The sequence below is a fragment of the Ailuropoda melanoleuca genome, unplaced genomic scaffold (assembly GCF_002007445.2).
Source record: "Ailuropoda melanoleuca isolate Jingjing unplaced genomic scaffold, ASM200744v2 unplaced-scaffold11384, whole genome shotgun sequence".
In the NCBI taxonomy this organism is placed as follows: domain Eukaryota; kingdom Metazoa; phylum Chordata; class Mammalia; order Carnivora; family Ursidae; genus Ailuropoda; species Ailuropoda melanoleuca.
This window is the reverse complement of record NW_023179820.1, coordinates 5,472,710-5,491,937: the sequence shown is the minus strand read 5'-3', so window position 1 is coordinate 5,491,937 and position 19,228 is coordinate 5,472,710. Positions and strand designations below refer to the sequence as shown.

Below are 19,228 nucleotides of genomic sequence, written 5' to 3'. Positions count from 1 at the left end.
ATTTTTCTGAATATATATGTATTATTTAATGCTAGATAAATTCCATTGTATAGATGCACATAATTTTTTGATAGACAATGAGGTGGGTTCCATTTTGTTTTATAGTTGAAATAAAGAACTTTTCAGTATTTTTTGTTCATTTGTTTAAGCTTGTATAGGGTAAATTTCTGTAAGATGAATCACTCTGCCGAACAATAGATGTCATTTTACTTTGGATAGTTATTGCTGAATTGCCCTCTGTAGGTGCTCCATCAGTGTAATCTCCTGGCAGCAGTAAATTAGGAGCTTTTCTTCCTTTTCAATGTCACAACAACAAATAGGAAGACTAAAATAAACTAAAACATTCTCTTGTCAGTGCTTTGTTTATAATATATTTAGACTACACTCATTCATATAGGTAAATATACATATGCTAACATGCACACAAACATTACCTTCTTTTGCTGTGTTTCTTCATTTTCAGGAAATGTATGAAGTTGCCAAGAAACTTTGCTCTTTTTGTGAAGGTCTGGTCCACGATGAACATCTTCAACACCAAGGCTGGGCTGCAATCATGGCCAATCTGGAGGACTGTTCAAATTCTTACCAAAAACTACTTTTCAAGTTTGAAAGTATTTATTCAAATTATCTGCAGTCCATAGAAGACATCAAGTTAAAACTTACTCAGTATGTTTGCCATTAAAATGGATAAGATGTTTTTTAAAATACCTTTGCAATTTATCAGTTTTCAGTAAATGTGATTTCATTTCTAATAATTGTTAATTATAATTGTTCATTTTTTGAGACTTTTATGATGACTTTTGTAGACTCTAAAATTTTTTAATTGTGGTCAGTTTTATTCACCTATTTTATGGATCTCCCACATTTCTTTTTCTTACCTTTTCTTTATGTAAAGCGCTCAAAGTACTTCTAAATCATTTATAAACCCAAGGATCTTTGTCTCCTTTGTACCCTGCTACCAATTTTACATTAAAGGCAAAATGTAAACATAACACATCTAACAGAAATGGAACAGAAATGAAAAAGTTTTCAAACATTCAGCAATCAAGGACGTTTTTAGTTTCCTTTTTAAATATTACTATATGATGTAGGCTTGCTAGGATGGAAAGAAGCCATTTAGATGGTTTTCTGGTGCTTTGCATATAAGCACATCTGATAGAGAGTGGTAGCTTTTGAAAAGGGCTATAATGAATGGAGAAATACAGCAATAATTCAGCAAGAATATAGCCCTTTGTTGTCTGTGTGTGCGCTTTCAATTTTTACATTCATTTTTTAGTTTTACATTTTTGTTACTTTGAATTAAATTGGAAGGAAGTAACATTTCTTTTTAATTGAAACGAACCTCATTAATTAAAATTTTTCTATTTTGTGGTGTGAATTAGAAGATTTTGGCCTTGCCAATGGGACTGATCTTGGGAAGGAAGGGAATAATTACTTAAGACTAGAAGGAGTTTATACAACCACCTTTTCAAGTAACTAATGTTTGGGAAGTTCTTTTATGTTAATTTCTCGTAGGAGGCTGAGTCATTTCACAAATGTTCTGCAGAAATCAAATCATCAATATTTCATCTTCCCCATGCCTTTTGACAACATACATCTACCTGTCTATAGGGTGTAATGAATGTGAGAGTTACCTTAATCTTTATTAGGATTATTAATTTTATTCTGTGCTTTCAATTTATCAAAAAATATTTGATTGACTTAAAGTCATACTTTAAGGAACTGCTATGGTAAATCTTTTTTTTTTTATTTGAATTTTTTATATCATAGTGTTTGATAAGCCACGTGTCTGCTTGTTTAGTATAAGCTGGCTCCCTTTACTTGAGAGTGGTATTTTAATGTGTTAATGATACCCTTCTGTGTCTAACTAGGTTTCTTTTAAAGAACATAGACTATATATGCATAATGTAATAGGTCATAATATTTGTGTGTATAATAATTAAATGGTATTTCTTTCAAAATGTTAATCTCTAAAGTGGTCCCATAATTTTACTGACAGATCTTTTGTATTTTAAGTTTAGGAACTGCGGTTTCAGTAATGGCCAAGATTCCACTGTTGGAGTGCCTAACCAGGCATAGTTACAGGGAATGTTTGGGAAGACTGGATTCTTTACCTGAACATGAAGGCTCAGAAAAGGCTGAAATGAAAACCTCCACTGAACTGGTGCTCTCTCCTGATATGCCTAGAACAACTAGCCAGTCCTTGTTAACCTCATTTCACAAGTCAGTGGAACATATAGCCCCAGATACCACAGATGCTGAAAATGGAAAAGAAATTAGGGAATCTTGTCAAAGTACTGTCCAGCAGGATGAAACTTCAGTAGATGCTAAAGACGGTGATCTGCCTTTTTTTAATGTTTCTTTGTTAGACTGGATAAATGTTCAAGATAGACCTAATGATGTGGAATCATTGGTCAGGAAATGCTTTGATTCCATGAGCAGAGTAAGTCATGTTAATTTGATATTTCTTGGGTCATTTCAACTACTCAAAATTATATTATGTTACTAAATGTTTTATATAATGGGAGAATGGTAACACGTTATAGTGGAAATATTGAGCCTTGATGTGAGACTTTATAAACAAGGATTCAACCTTAGACAAATCAAATCTTTTCACTAGTAACCTTATTTATGAATTGATAGTAAATTTGTGAAGACTCTTAGAGGTCATATACGTAAAATTTCTACTGCAGTGTAGAGCCTTGAAGTGTCTACTCGAATGGTATAGATTTTGGTGATAGTACTTTGAAATATATTTTTCTCTGACCTTGTAATATTACTTAGATGTTTTAATATCTCCTATCCTTTAATTTGTTCCAAAACAGTTAGGCTTTTTCATCTGGTAGGTAAAACTTGAGGAGTCTTAATGTTTTCTTTCTTATTCCATAAGAATGGAACACTCTCTAAATATTAAGTAAATAGGTAAATGGTAACATTTGGCCACCTCTAGCCCACCGTATTTTTAAGATAATTTAATAATGGATCAGTTGTTCACATTTACAAATGCTATAGAACTTTCAGGGTCTTTTGGAAAATATTAAAGATAAAATTTTGGTTTTTTATAGTTAAAAAAAGGTTTTTTAGCAGTGAGAATGATTTACATTCAGTGAAGTATACAGGTTCTTGGGTGGTTACGTCACAGAGTAACCATGACCCAAAAGAAAATTCTGCGCATTTTCATTTCCCTGAAAATCCTGTGTGTATCTTCCTAATCACCATCCCTTTAGAGGGAACTTCTGACTTTTAAAAGAAGTTTTAAATACTGTATCTGCCTGAGATATTTTCAAATTCAAAATTTTGACATTGTGTTCATTTGTATTTTGTAATTATAGTCAGCTTGTATTTTGGATTAAGATCTTCTTCAAATATACTTCCAAAATCTTTTAGACTGGGGAATAAATAGCTCTTAAAATATGATCCATGGGCTCCTGGGTGGCTCAGCAGTTAAGCAGCCAACTCTTGATTTCGGCTCAGGTCGCAATCTCAGGGTCCTGCTTTGGATTCTTGCTCTCCCTCTCCCCTTTTCCCCACTTTCCCCACTAATTTAGGTTCTCTCACTTTCTCTTTCTCTAAAATAAATAAATCTTTAAAAATCTTTTAAAAAATATATGATCCATAAGCTGATAGAAAATCTTGAAGTCAAAGGAAGTTGATGGGCACATGGTTCACTTATACAGAAATAACAAAGTAGTAATTTGAAGGCTGCTGTTGTCTAAAGATAATGGGCAGGATCGTTAACCTTTTTTAAAAGGGCACTCAATTGGGAAAGAGACTTGTTCTTTGAGTATTGAGAAAGGCAATACATTGTCTGGGATGCCTGGGAAATAGCACATACCTTTCAAAATGGAAAACTTAAATTCTAGGTTTCTTCTTAAATCTTCAAATTTCCACTTCCTTCATGACATCCTGTAAAGGAGGCATTTCTTTTTGGCCGTTTTATTATTTGTCATCAGAAAAAGCTTCAATTAAGACATTTGCCAGGACATGGAAGTATGTAATATATTATGCAAAGATTACTGCCTAAAAGGAACGAAAACTAGTGTTCCTGTTTAAAATGTTGACATTTTAGTAGCCTAAAAATTCTTAATTCATGCGTGTGGCAAGTCCATGATTGTAATTAGGGTTCTATTTTATATATATATATATATATATATATATATATATGTATGTATGTATATAAAATTTACTATTTTGTATGAGTCAGAGAACAGGGCTGCAGACTATGAGGAGAATCCCCTTTAAAAGGATTTGAAATTGGCTTTGCATTTGCACGTTTAAATGAAATCCAGCACAGCCATATAATTTTTATTCACTTTACATGACAAGAGAGAAGAAACAACGATCCTTTAGGGGCGCCTGGGTGGCTCAGTTGTTGGGCGTCTGCCTTCAGCTCAGGGTGTGATCCCGGCCTTCTGGGATTGAGCCTCACATCAGGCTCCTCCGCTAGGAGCCTGCTTCTTCCTCTCTCACTCCCCCTGCTTGTGTTCCCTCTCTCTGGCTGTCTCTCTCTGTCAAATAAATAAATAAAGTCTTTAAAAAAAAAAACAAAAACAATGATCCTTTTCTGGCTTAATAAAAAGTGATAAGAATTTATATCTACAGAAAAGTTAGCTATAATATTATTACTAGGGTGACACATTACTGACCTAAGTTAATATTTACTTTCATAGTACATAACAAGAGTATCTGAAGTCTTTGTGATAGATTATATGGCCATTGTGAAAGCAATATATAAATTTTTGTTTGGTTATAGTCACTTGTTACAAAAATGAGTTAGCATAGCTTAAAATACTGTATAGTACAGTAATAAATAATTTAAATGCTGTATAATAATAATTAAAATACTGTATAATACAGCGCTTTCAGTTGTGCATGCCCATTAGATTAAAAAAAATTTGTTCAAAAGCAATGAAAATACATTCTGAAGAATTTGTTTATATATTTGTTTATATATTTCTGCGTGTATTTTACAGTGTGGAATGTTGTGTTAATGGGATATACTGCATAATAAGTAGCACTTGTCATGGTTTTTTATTAGATTAATATTTTCCTCCTCTTGGTAGTTTATGTATTATTATTAATACCACTAATGGCATTTCTAAAGATAGGTTAAACTGAATATGGGACTTCTCTCTCATCAGAGATGCCTTCCTTTTATCTCACATTTATTACATAGTTACCCATAACAACTAACCTACTTGATTATCTGATAGTAGTAGTGCTATTTGCCAGTGAATTTTTAAAATATGCCAAGGTTTGATGTTATTCTTATAAAAGCAAATCCTGTTTAAAGCCATCATTTTTACATACTAATCCCAGTTTCAGTAGTATTTGTAACATGTATTTCTAACTGTATAAATCAAAGATCTTTTTCAGGAAACTAGTCAGGACATAGGCATTATGGAACTTGCCTAAGATTGAGCATCATAAGGGCTCAAATCCTGGCACTGCCATTCATTTATTACTCATGTCATCCATACATCATTCAAATCCTCTGTTTTATAATATTTGGGTGGGTTAATAGATGGCGTTTTCATGACTTATTTAGTTTTCTCCCTTGTATACCAAGTAAAATTTAGNTTTTCTCCCTTGTATACCAATTGTTGCTGCATTTTTGTGTACTCAGATATTTTCTTAGGTTGTAGTATGTTCCCATTAGAATGAATCTTGGGTATTCTAGTTCAGGTTATACTATAAAAGGCAAACATTTGTATATCTGATGATTAATAACTGGAAATATGTGCATTTAGCTCATTTCTAAGTTGTTCAGATTAATACCAGCATAATTTATTGACTATTGTAGTATTTCAGGATTTTTGTGATGTTATTGAAATATTGCTTGCTCTGCATTGGGCATGAATTTAGAGGTGGGATGGGAAAAATGGAGAGGGTAAGAAAATTTTTAGTTTCTTCTCTTCTAAGGTAACAATATTAATCCTTTTAGATATCAATGGAAAGGCCCAAAAATAAAATATTAGTGTAGCACTGTGTTCAATTATTGAAAATTTCCTAAATAATTATTAATAGAATTCTGTGGTTTAAAATACATATTTTTAAAAATTTCTCCAGAAGGACGCCAGAGTGGCTTGGTCGGTTGAGCGTTTGCCTTCGGCTTGCGTCATGATCCCAGGGTGCTGGGATCAAGTTCCGCATCGGGCTCCTTGTTTAGCAGGGAGCCTGCTTCTCCCTCTGCCTGTTGCTCCCCCTGTTTGTGCGCGCGCGCTCTCTCTCACTTTCTCTGACAAATAAAATCTTTAAAAAAAAATAACTCTCCAGCGACTCCATTTAGAAATTTAAATTTTTATTACCTGTGGACAAATGAAATAAAATACTAAGTAGAATAAGATTTTAGGAAGTCAAGTTGTGTAACTGCTACTCAGGTGATTTACAAAATACTCTTCCATGTTGTCAGTGTAGTTGTATTATACGTTCAGTGAATTATGAAATTCAGAGCTATCACAATCAGGAGCCCTGGTTTGGGGTTTGTTTTTTCTTCTTTAAATCACTGCTATGTGAAGGGCATGTGTAGTTGTAATTTTGCACAAGCTAAAAATTTGAATCTATTGTGATCCCCTTTTTTAGCCCTTTATCACCTTAATGATTTATGGCCAATCTTTGGTTTGTATAATAATTTGGATCAGAAATGTGTGCAGTTTGGACTCCGTTTCTGTGAAATCAAGAAAAGTGAGAAAATGTTAACATATATGAGGTTCTCATTTATATTGGGCAGCTGCTGCCTTTATTTAAGTAGTGGCTCTGTTAACGTCTTTGTAGTGTTGCAAATGCAGCCTCTTACTAATTACACTGGACTATTGATAATAACATTAAATAGTTGAGTTTTAACTGCCTTTTTATGTTCGTGTACCAAACATTATATTAAATCTTTTATGGTCCTTTGATTGTAGAGATCAGGGAAGGCATCATGAAGGAGACAGTATTTGACTAGGACCCTTAACGTAGAGGCAAAGATGGGCTTTCAAACAGCTAGGCAGGATGATCAGTATGAAGAAAGATGAGAGCTAGAGAACCACAGGGCTTGTCTGGATGTAATGGGTTATTCAATTTGAAAAGAGGATAGGCCTTGGAAAGATTTACTGGTATCCAATCACTGAAGCTTTTACTGTATGCTCTGTTTTTTGGATGTCATTGTGGGCAGAAGGAAGCCATTTAGGGATTTCAACAAAAGGCAACTATAATGAGTTAAAAATAATAGAAGATAAAGTGATTGATACTCACATGGGGATACTAGTAAGTAGTCAGAAACACAAGCTGAAAATCTGTGAGAAGGATCAGGGATTACTGATCCCAAAGGGTTGGGAGCTCCATAGAAATGCTTAATGATGAAATCATATAAGAAGTAGTAAGGCTAAGTGTGTAGTCCTTCTGGATTATCTGTATTTATGGATTAGATAGAAAAGGAGCCAGAGAAGGGTACTGTGGAGGAACCAGTAAGGTAATGCCCCAAAGCTTCCAGAGTTTGTGAAAGATTGTCTTGTGTATAAGAGCCTCAAATGAAGGAGGTCATTGGTGATCTTTGGCAGAATGGTTTTTATGGAGACTACATGCAAAAACACTGCCAGTGTATTCTTTCAAGGGAAGGGGAACAGTGTTGGGAGAAATTTTGTTAGGGTCCATGAATTCCAGAAAATTTGTGGAAATAAAGTCAGGGAACAGGAGCGATTGAAGAGTAAGAAAGTTGGGTTGATGAAGCAAATTCCTGTAGGAGACAGAGACTGAAAATAAAGATGCCTCCAGGAGGGAAGTCAGTTTGAAGATGTTGATATGTTTTGAGGGAAATTAGAGTTTTAAGACAATTAATGACCAAAGAATGTGTTTTTAACTCTGCTTTACTTTATAAGACCTTAAAAATAACATTTTCTGTGTGATACTGAGGATTCATTAAATTATGGCTCTGATTGGAAGGTTATAAGTCCTGGCACTATATCCCTAATTATGTATTCTAATATAATCAGTTATTTTTTATTAATTATCTTGCTCTCAGTTTTGTGAAAGTATAACCATGCTTTTACTTTTCTATATTTTTCAATTTTTTCCCTCTGAGCTGTGTATCAAAATAGTGAAAAATATATTTTAAACTATTTGCTGAAAACTTCATTCATATGTTCTGTTGTCATTTAGCTTGATCCAAGGATTATTCGACCATTTATAGCAGAATGTCGTCAAACTATTGCCAAACTTGATAATCAGAATATGAAAGCCATTAAAGGACTTGAAGACCGGCTCTATGCCCTGGACCAGATGATCGCTAGCTGCAGCAGACTGGTGAATGAACAGAAGGAACTCGCTCAGGTGCTCATTTCAAACTTCTCTCAGGAAAAGCACTTTGTAATTTCTCTATACCAGTATTTTATATGTAATACCAATTTGGTATACACCATCATTTTACCTCATCCTTGATTATTGTTGATGAATAGTATTGTTTCCGTGTAATAAGGAAGAAGACACCTTCTTAATGTTCAGGTTTGATAAAATAAAGTGAGCTGAGGCCACTTTAGGTAGTAACTGAAAGATAAACCATGAAGATGCTGTCAGTGGCTAGGGAAAAAACATGTGGAAAGAACGTGATAAAGCACTCATTGAGTGTTCCTGCTCCCCCCTCAGAAAACTAAAAAAGAATACATGAGATTTGTAAAGGACAGGAGGAAAATATGAAATCTTAGGGATTACTAATAGTTAGGTTTTTAGGGTCTACTTTAATGCAATTTTCCAAGAACCCTGTTCTCAGATTTATAACCAAAACACAGTGATGGAATTGCCACTGCCATGCTAGTGACTTTGCCCTCCATCCACTCTGGCAAAACAGCGAAAGAGTTGACTTTTGCATAGTCTTGATTCTAACATATACTTTTCTAGTTTAATGTTCCTCTGCCAGTATTTTTCCTCCTTTCTAATGTGTTCTTAACACTAGAACATACAAATGGGTATGAATGTTTTATTTTACCTGCATGGCATTGTACAGTATGTCGTAGGTAGATAAAACATGGCTATCCTTGTTTTATTCTTTTTAAATAAATTTTAAATATTTATTGCATTTTTACAGTTTCCTAATTGAATTCATCTGTAATTCCCAGACTCTCTTCTTTTTTCTCCTGATTTTGGATCCAGCCACCTTATTGTGAACTGAACCCCTTTATCTTATGCTTTTGCACTGACTTAGAATCCTAGTACCAGTGCTGAGTAGGATGTGATAGTAGGTGTCCTTGTTTAATTCCTGATCTATAGAAAGTGATATTTCACACTTAGAATGTTTCTAGTAGTTTTTTCTCTTTGTATTAATAGAAACCCTTTATCAGATTAAGCAAGTTGTAGTCTACTTCTAATCTTGAACCATCCTTGGATTCTTGAAATAAACTCAACATGGTCATAATATGTTGTCTTTTTTATGTATTTCTGGGTTTAGTTTAACATTTTGGCAAATTGCATTATATTATGTGTGTATTATTCATTTAATATGTGTTTGTCAAGTTTGGGCATCAAGTTTATATGATGGCCTCAAAGTAAGTTGAGAAATTTTTTGATTAGAATATTTAGCCCATTTATTTACTATAATTACTATTTATTCTTAAATCTACTATTTCCAATTTTTCTTCCAGTTATATACCTTCTGCTTTTGCCCTTTGGATTATTTTTATCATTTAAAATTAAAATTTAAAAATTTGGGGTACACTTGGGTGGCTCAGTCAGTAAGCATCTGACTCTTGATTTTGGCTCGGGTCAGGATACCACGGTTGTGAGATTGAGCCCCACATCAGGCTCCGTGCATGATGTGGAGCCTGCTTAAGATTCTCTCCTCCCTCTGCCCTGCCACCTCTCCCTCTGCCCCACCACCCCAGTCCCTTGCTCTCTTTTAAAAAAAAAAAAATCATTTAAAAGTTTATTATTAAAAATTATTTATTGTTCTAGCTTCCATATTAGCTTTTTTCCTTTTAAGTAACACATGCATCCTTGTAAATTTGATATGCATTAGAACATCCTGTAGTATCCTTTAGTGGCAAATTTAGTTTTTGTGATTTGAAAATCTCTTTAAATCACCTTTATTTCTGAAGGATGTTTTTCTGGATCTAGAACCTAGGCTGTCAGTGATTTACTTTTAGCATATTGCCTTTGGTTGGTTTTTAACAGTTTTACTATAACATGACAAGATGTGGTTTTCTTTGTATTTCATGTGCATTGGGCTTGTAGTACTACTGGAAACTGTGGCTTAGTGGCATATCTTTTGGGAAAATTCTCAATCAATTTTTCTTCAAATATTGCCTTTGCCTTACTCTTTCCCTTCTCCTTCATTGATTCCAGTTACACATGTATTAGACCTTTCATCTCATTTCTTTCCATTTACCCTTGTTTCCTGTATTTCCCATCATTATATCTGTCTGTGCTTTATTCCAGGTAATTTCTTTCCACCCAGATTAATTTTTTTTTCTAGCTGTGAATAGCTGTTATTAAATCCATTTATTGATTTATAGTTTTTGTTTAGTTTTTATCTCTAGAATTTCAATTTGTTTCTTTAGTTTAAATAGTTTCAAACTGTCTACCAAGATACTCAGACTCATCCATCATCTCTTAATTACATTAACCATATAGTAATTTAAAAGTCTGTATCTGTTAACTCCATTACTTGTGTCTGTTTGTCTGTGGATGTTTTCTATAGTTTAAATTCATGTGGTTTTGCCTTTTCATGTGCCTAATTATTTTTGATAAGAAAAACCTAGGGGATGCCTGGGTGGCTCATTTGGTTAAGCATCTGCCTTTGGCTCCGGTCATGATCCCAGGATCTTGGAATCGAGTCCTATATTGGGATCCTTGCTCAGCGGGGAGCCTGCTTCTGCCTCTGCCTGCTGCTCCCCCTGTTCGTGCTCTCTCCCTCTCTCTATCTCTCTGACAAATAAGTCTTTAAAAAACAAACAAAAAAAACCCCCCAGGAAATACGAAACTTAGGATAACACTTCTAGAGAGAATTTGTTTGCATGTGGTAGGGTCTGTCACAATCTTACATCATCTTAATCCAACGTCAGGGATTTAGGTGATGGGAAGTTGGTCTTCTAGTCCTTGTGATGGCCAGTCTACTTTTGTATACCCTTATTCCATAGGATAGAGCTTTTTGGGGTACTAATACAAAGTGTTTTCCATCGCGACTTCCTTTGGCTGGCACTGATCTCCAAGTTTTTTATTTCATAGCTCCTTGAGAATGTCAGAAGGATTTTTTTTTTTTTATTCTTAACTTTGGGCTCCTCTTTAGGAATCAGCACTTGTCTCTAGGGCAAAGCATTCGTAGTTGCTTAACTGGCCTCCCTAGGTTTCCTCCTTCTAGATCCTGGCCCTTCTCTTTCACTGCTTTCTTAGGTCTCTAGTAACTCGTGCCACAGGAAGCTTGGTCTGCATTACCATTAAATTACAGTTTTCCATTACTTGAGACAGCTCTGAATTTCTGATTTTTTTTGTTGTTTTTCCAGTGTCATTCTTTTTTAACCCTCAGTAGAGTGAATCAAACATAATTTATTTAACCAGACTTCTTTTGATGGTCATTTAGGTTGCTTCCAGTTTTTCTTCTTAAAAACATTGTTTTAATATCCCAGTACATCTCTGTCTTTACGTGCATGTTCTAGTATTGCTTTAGGGACAATCTCCAGTAATGGAATTGCTATACTAGGGTGTTTGTGCATTTTAAATATTAATTAGTAATGTTATACCCTACATAAAGGAAAAGTCATTCAACACTCCCAGTAATTAATGAGAAGAGCAGTTTCCCTTATATCAGTATTTGCCATCTATTTCCTCTGAATTGTCATTTGCCAATTTTTTTATCCTTATGTTTTTGTAAGAATTTATTCTATATATAATCTGGATAATCCTTTGTCTGTTGTAAATAATACAGATGCTGTCTCCTTGTTGATAGTGTTATAAAGATTGTTACATAGAAATTGTAAATTGTGATGTAATCAGATGTATTAGTAATTTTTTTGTTTTTAATTTTATGAACTCATCATTCCTTTAAAATCTCCAGATTTCTTTATAACTCTTTCTCTGATTGAATAAACTGGGACTTCCAATTTTCTTATCTAGATAATCTATTTTCTCTCTTCATTTGCTCTCAAATCTCTTAGAGGGAGCGTGTGGGTATGGGAGGGGGGTTGGTATTTATTTCTTCTACAGTCAGACAGCTATGATGAATGGTTTATATTTGGTTGCATTAAAAAAAATGTGATGCTGATGTTCTCATCTGCATTGGATTCAGCAAATGGAGTTGTGTAATGCAAGGATAAGTCATTTTTCTGGCAGTGTAGTTCCTTGATGAAGGAGCTAATAGTACTTTTTTATTTTCTTTAAAAAATAGAAGAAGCATTTCTTGATTCTTTTTTGTTTGCTTCTGTATTTTTGTTGGCTTTCCAGGGCTGACCCTTCCGGGGTTAAAAATTTAGTAGACATGTTCCTGTGAAAATTTCAAAACTAATTTTTGGCATCCTGTGATCATAGAAGTACCCTGTCTAACCATCTTCTTTCCCCCTAAGTTATTCCCATCTTTTGCTAATGTTTTAAGCTATAGTAGCTTATAGAATTTAATATTTAAAATATAATACTGTTACTTTTAAAAAATATGTTTTTTAACATGAGCCACTGGGGTGGCTCAGTCGGTTAAGGTCTGCCTTCAGCTCGGATCATGATCTCAGGGTCCTGGGATTGAGCCCCTCAGCAGGGAGTCTGCTTCTCCCTCTCCCTCTGCCCCTCCCCCCAGCTCGTTCTCTCTCGCTCTCTCAAATAAAATAAAATCTTTAAAAAATATATGTTTTTCTTTGATATTGATACGTGAAGTAGTATAGTCCTTTTTGACATTGAGAGGCAATTCTCATTTAATTATTCTTCAGTGAATATTTTTTTGATGTTTCTACATACGTTTTAATATAAGTGTGTTACATATTCAGAACAAAAATAGATGCACATCAAGGCACTAAGATCCATAGATGTCACCTGGGCTTGCCTGAGTGAATGGCTTTGAGAGAAGTTGGCTATAATAAGATAATTCTAAATCCGCTCATGAGAGACGAGGGATAACTTGTTTAAGTTAGGTGATATGTGGCTGTTGGAGCAACTTTTCACTCCTGTATTTTTAGGTGTTTGGCTGCCAAGGGATGTATAGAGGCAAGGGTTTTAACTGAGACATGACTTCCACAGGCAAGTTTTCTCTGATTTTCATCTTTATCAAATCAGATTTATTTCCTCTTAGCATGTTGTATTTAGCCTATGTCATAATCATATTTAAGTGATTATGTGGGTTGTTTTTTTTTTAAATGAGATTTCTTCTTTAAGAATATAAGCTCCAGGGTGCCTGACTGGCTTAGTCCTAAAAGCACGTGACTCTTGATCGTGTGGTCATGAGTTTGAGCCCCACGTTGGGTATAGAAATTAAGAAAGAAACAAAGAAAAGAACATAAGCTCCAAGAAAGCAGGATTCTAGTCTCTCTTCCTCACTGCCCTATTTCACAGTGCCTTACAGGTTTCTGACCTGTGGTAAGTACACAGTCTGTACTTAACAGAATGAGGGGGATCTGACTGGCTCAGTCGGTTATGGTCCGAGTCTTGATTTTGGCTCAGGTCATGATCTCAGGATCATGAAATTGAGCCCCACTTTGGGCTCCAAGCTGGGCATGAAGCCTGCTTAAGATTCTCTCTCTCCCCCTCTCCCCACCCCTTAAAAAGAAAAGCATATATATATATATCAAGAATTTGAATTAGTGTAGCCTTGAGTTTGTGAAATGTTTGACTTCTCTTTAATGTGGTCTGAAATCTTTCACATTTCATTATTTGCATGTGTCTCATCTGTTAGTTTTGTTACAGCTAATATTTTTTTTCCATTGCAGATATTTTCTTTTTTTATCAGTATTTCCTTCAGAATGTGGTCAGTGAAAGTAGATAAATTCAGATTAATCTATTTGAGGAGTTGATTTTAGATTTTATATAAACACAATTTTGTGTAGTTCATTCTAGCTACATAGCAATTAAATCTTCTAACCACTCATAAAAGGGAAAAGGGGCACCTGGGTACCTCAGTTGAGTGTACGACTCTTGATTTTTGCTCAGGTGATGATCTCAGGGTTGTGAGATCGAGCCCCTACATCAGGCTCTGCACTGAGTGTGGACCCTGCTTAAGATTCTCTCTCTCGGGACGCATGGGTGGCTCAGTCATTAAGCATCTGCCTTTGGCTCAGGGCGTGATCCTGGCGTTGTGGGATCGAGCACCACATCAGGCTCCTCTGCTGGGAGCCTGCTTCTTCCTCTCCGAGCCTGCTTCTTCCTCTCCAACTCCCCTTGCTTGTGTTCCCTCTCAAACTGGCTGTCTCTCTCTCTGTCAAATAAATAAATAAAATCTTAAAAAAAAAAAAAAGATTCTCTCTCTCCTTCCATCTCTCTGCTCCTCCCCCCCCCCACTTGCTCTCTCGCACTCTCTCTCTCAAAAAAAAAAAAAGAAGACGGGAAAAGACAATGGAAGGAGATTTATTGCCTAAATATATGATAAAGACCAGTTCAGGCAGCTTTAAGAGAGTCATTTTTTTTTAAACCACAACACTTCTGAGGAGGTTTATAGACCCTATCCTACCTTATCTGACAGAGAAACTTAACCAGACCTGTGAAGAACTGGTAACCCTGGAGCCCTGAAAATGTATTCAGTGTGTATTATTTCTCTAGTAATCTTTTTATCTTTAAAGATCATCAACAAAATAAGAAAATAACAGGGAATCTGCTTCCTAAACCAAAAGTTCACAGAATACATCTTGAGGGGAGTTGTAAGTACTAAGTAACAAGTAGTTAGATTTCTTTTGAGTGTTGTCATGATTATTTAATTCTTATTAGATAACCTAGTGAAATTCAGAATTAGGATGTGGTATAGTTTAAGTTCTGCCTTCCATCTTCACTCAGTCAGTTATGTAATTTTCTTTTATACATCAGGTAGTTATCCTTACACATAAAAAATATTAATACTAAATGACATCGGGGATTTTTCTACTTTTAAACTTTTTTTATTGAAACATAGTTGACATACAGTGTTACATTAGTTTTAGGTCTACAGCATAGTGACTGGACAATTTTATACATTACTTATTACTCAACCATAAATGTAATCACCATCTGTCACCATTAACCATTATTACAGTATTGTTGACTATATTCCCTATGCTGTACTTTTCATTCCTATGACTTATTTTAAGAAGCTTGTACTTCTTAGGGATTTGTCTACTTAGGCTAAATATTATACTAAGGGTGGTTTAACAAATATAGAATTTATTTTATTGAAAGCAGATTTACATTTTTTTCTTTTGGCAACATTTGGATGTATGTGCTTTTGGTGTCAGGAAATTCCTTATTAATGGTTTGGAATTTAGTTTGGGCAATTGATTATGTGTTTTTCTTGGATTCAGTAAAAAGTAGTGGGAAATCTATTAATATTTTAACACAATTTAAAAGCAGTAAGTTGTTTTTAAATTCAGAAAAAATATAGCCACAGTAGAGCATATAGCACATTGAAAAGGAAGTAAGATATAAAATTCCTGGGGCGCCTGGGTGGCACAGCGGTTGGGCGTCTGCCTTCAGCTCAGGGCGTGATCCCGCGTTGTGGGTTCGAGCCCCACATCAGGCTCCTCTGCTATGAGCCTGCTTCTTCCTCTCCCACTCCCCCTGCTTGTGTTCCCTCTCACGCTTGCTGTCTCTATCTCTGTCAAATAAATGAATAAAATCTTTAAAAAAAAAAAAAAGATAGAAAATTCCTATTGAAATTATCTTATTTTCAGATATTAAATGATTTTGACTTTAATACATGCCATTTAAATTTAAATATTTTCTTGGAATTTAAGAAGACATGAAACAGAAAGGAGAGAGAGAACTACCAAAAAGTTAGAAGACATGCTATTGCTGGCCATATTGTTAAGTTCCTAGAAAGATAATTATTTACAGTAGCAAGTATGGCAGTCAGATGGACATGCAAATTATAAAACTTCTATAGCACAATAACTGTTTAGTAAGCAAAGTAGGAGAAAGAACCTATAAATACAATAAAAATACTTAGTAATAACCTCATCAAAATGTCTTTGGACCTTTTTTTTAAGTGTTCGCTGTTCTTTTTTTTAATATTTTCTACACACAGCCACCTTATTTTAAATATGGCAGATCTGTCTAAATTAATTTTTAGCCTGAACACAGTCCCTGCTTAGCGGAATGATTCAGAATTCACCTATGAAAATAAATGAGTTAGGATAGCTAAGAAAAAATATAATAGTTATTTTTCCTACCAAATAATAAAATGTATTGTAAAATTACACATTTAAGTTATTCTAATCTGAGCACTGATACATGTATATAGTGGAACAAAATATAGTCCAGAAATACTGGAGAAAGGAATGACTTCTGTGCAGTCAGTTGATTGTTATTCATTTGGGGAAGGGTACAAAATAGTATTGAATATCTTTGGTTAGATTAAGTCAGTTATTTCATGGCTTAAAATCAATGACCGTATTTTATTTGATGTCACATGCTCTGACTGACCCGTGGTGTAGTAGGAGTCTAGACACATAGGTTCTAGTTCTAATTTGACTATTAAGTGTGTTCTTGGATAAATTACTCTATCTTCCCAGTTGGTTTCTTTTCCCCCCCCCAACATGAGCATATCTACATTCAGGGTAGTAGATTTTAAAATCTTCATTGAAACCCTGAAAAATAAGTGTGTTTTTAAACCAGGATTACTGGGGACCATTCATTTTATTTCACGAAGAACAGTTCATGTTTAACAAAGATTTTCCTCTTAAATGAATGTTGATGTCTTACATGAAACAAAGTTAATGTCTTTTAAAATATTTTCTCTCAAAGGGATTTTTAGCTAATCAGATGAGAGCTGAAAACTTGAAGGATGCATCTGTATTACCTGATCTGTGCCTGAGTCATGCAAATCAGTTGATGATTATGTTACAAAATCATAGAAAACTGTTGGATATTAAACAGAAGTGTACCACTGCCAAACAAGAACTAGCAAATAACCTACATGTCAGACTGAAGTAAGTGATTCTCTTACATCTAATTTTGGATGTTTAGAAGTGATTTTTTAAATTACTGCCAAGTAATGGAGTCATTTTCTCTTATCATTATACTGAAATACTTGTTTGGTTGATTAATTTGGGATTAGATTATTTTTATAGTTTGTGTGTCTCAATTTTATTCTGTAGGTGGTGTTGCTTTGTAATGCTTCATGCTGATCAAGATGGAGAGAAATTGCAAGCTTTGCTCCGCCTTGTAATAGAACTGTTAGAAAGAGTCAAAATTGTTGAAGCTCTTAGTACAGTTCCTCAGATGTACTGCTTAGCTGTTGTTGAGGTTGTAAGGAGAAAAATGTTCATAAAACACTACAGGGAGGTATGCAAGTTGAATTCTCTTTTCATTGTGGATAAGCCTTAATGAATTGGTGTGTGGTATTAATGTAAGCTTTCCTCCTCTTAGTGGGCTGGTGCTTTAGTCAAAGATGGAAAGCGATTATATGAAGCTGAAAAGTCAAAAAGGGAATCCTTTGGGAAGTTATTTAGTAAGTGTTCTTTTATTTTTAATGAAAAAAGCTGTTTGTAGATATGAATGTGTTCTTAAATGGCATGTATGTTATATTTACCATTGAAATCTGGAGAAACATTCCTTTTAAGGTCTGTAGAGTTGAATTCATTGTTAAAATTTAAACATGAAGAATTGTTAATTTGTTTTTCAAAAACCAGAGATTTTTTCCCCCTGAAATATAAAGTTATAAAATAACCATATTGTTAATTTCTTTACACAGGGAAGTCCTTTTTAAGAAATCGTCTATTTAGGGGATTGGACTCCTGGCCCTCATCCTTTTGTGTATGTATTAATTGTCTAACCATGAGTAAATTTTGTATGTGTTCAAACCTTACTTCAGAACCTTATTTTCAGAAGCATATAGAATTTTTTTTATTAACATAAAAATATTTTTGGTTTTAAAAGCCAGTTGTCATGAAACTTATATTTAAGTATATTCATAGTTTTTGATCAAGAGTTTTCATAACACAGGAGGATAAGCCATATTACTCTGTTAAACTGTTGATTGGTAGGAGTAGATTTTCTTATTTTGTCTTTGTCCTTCACCCTTCTCTCATTCTCTTTATCTTTACCCTCCTCCTTTCTCTCCACCTCCCTGTCCTTTCTTTTCCTTTTGTAGGTTTTTTGTTTGTTTTCTCTTCAGATGCGCTGCTTAGCTATTAAACATGTTTCTGTATTGCAGGATTTCTTAGGCCATAAATGTATGTATTTTTTAACATCTAAGAATGAGCAATGTAATAGGGTTTCCCACACTCATTTATCTAGGACCCCTGTTTAATGAAGAGCATCTTGACATCTCTAAATCTGCTTCGGTAATGATTAAACAATTGGAGTTACTTTAAAAGTTCTGTTTCTTGGCAATATTACAGAGAAATGGTAGGAATTACAAGGTAATTTTTTTTTTAAGAAGCCGAAATTGACTTAGAGTTTGTATTTTTTAAAATAATGGAAAGATCAAGTGAAAGGCAGGGAAGGACCTGTTACATAGGAAAAAAACTTTTTACCATATTAAAACAACAAGGCATCCTAATAACTGATAGGAATAGACAAAGGGCTAAGACTAGAGAGATTTTCATGGTCATGTTATAAGTTAAAGAAAAATTTGAGAATAGCCTATGTGCTGGTGAAAAATGGGTTCCTTTAATGTTGACAGGATACTACTCCATTTTTAAAAAGCTGATGAGAAAGAGAGGAACAAGTCACATCAGTTGATCACCAACAGCTGTGGTTCCCAGTCATTTACAACTCAGAAAAATAGTATGCCATGTTGGTCATTTTTATTTTATTCTGTTTCTTACATGTCAGTAAATTACTTGTAGCATTTTTGCTTCTTTGTCATATTGAAATTAATTATAGTAAAAAAGGATTTATAAATTTGTCCTGTATGTTTTTTGGGTTTGTTTGTTTTTGGTACAGACACAGAAGCCTCGAAAGTTTGACTGTGAACTTCCAGATATTTCATTAAAAGATTTACAGTTTCTTCAGTCATTTTGTCCTTCAGAAGTTCAGCCACTCCTCAGGTAAATATCATTAGTATTTTTTACTTTAGTTACCATCGTAAAATGTTTCATTATTTTGGAGCTGTGGAAAGTAGCACCAATAATCTCAGGAGATGCCAGAATATAGA

At 34.3% G+C, this 19,228-nt stretch overlaps 1 protein-coding gene across 3 annotated transcripts in view; it reads left to right on the top strand.

Annotated features, from left to right (window-relative positions):
- RB1CC1 (RB1 inducible coiled-coil 1) overlaps positions 1–19,228 on the top strand; it is a 94,154-nt gene that overhangs the window by 32,863 nt on the left and 42,063 nt on the right. For all 3 annotated transcript variants that reach the window (XM_034650174.1, XM_034650172.1, XM_034650173.1), the window contains exons 6-13: positions 464–666; positions 2,017–2,443; positions 8,140–8,310; positions 16,873–17,057; positions 17,226–17,412; positions 17,497–17,578; positions 17,822–17,883; positions 19,018–19,121. In XM_034650174.1, the coding sequence (XP_034506065.1) occupies positions 464–666; positions 2,017–2,443; positions 8,140–8,310; positions 16,873–17,057; positions 17,226–17,412; positions 17,497–17,578; positions 17,822–17,883; positions 19,018–19,121 (1,421 nt within the window). The remainder of the gene's footprint in view (positions 1–463; positions 667–2,016; positions 2,444–8,139; positions 8,311–16,872; positions 17,058–17,225; positions 17,413–17,496; positions 17,579–17,821; positions 17,884–19,017; positions 19,122–19,228) is intronic.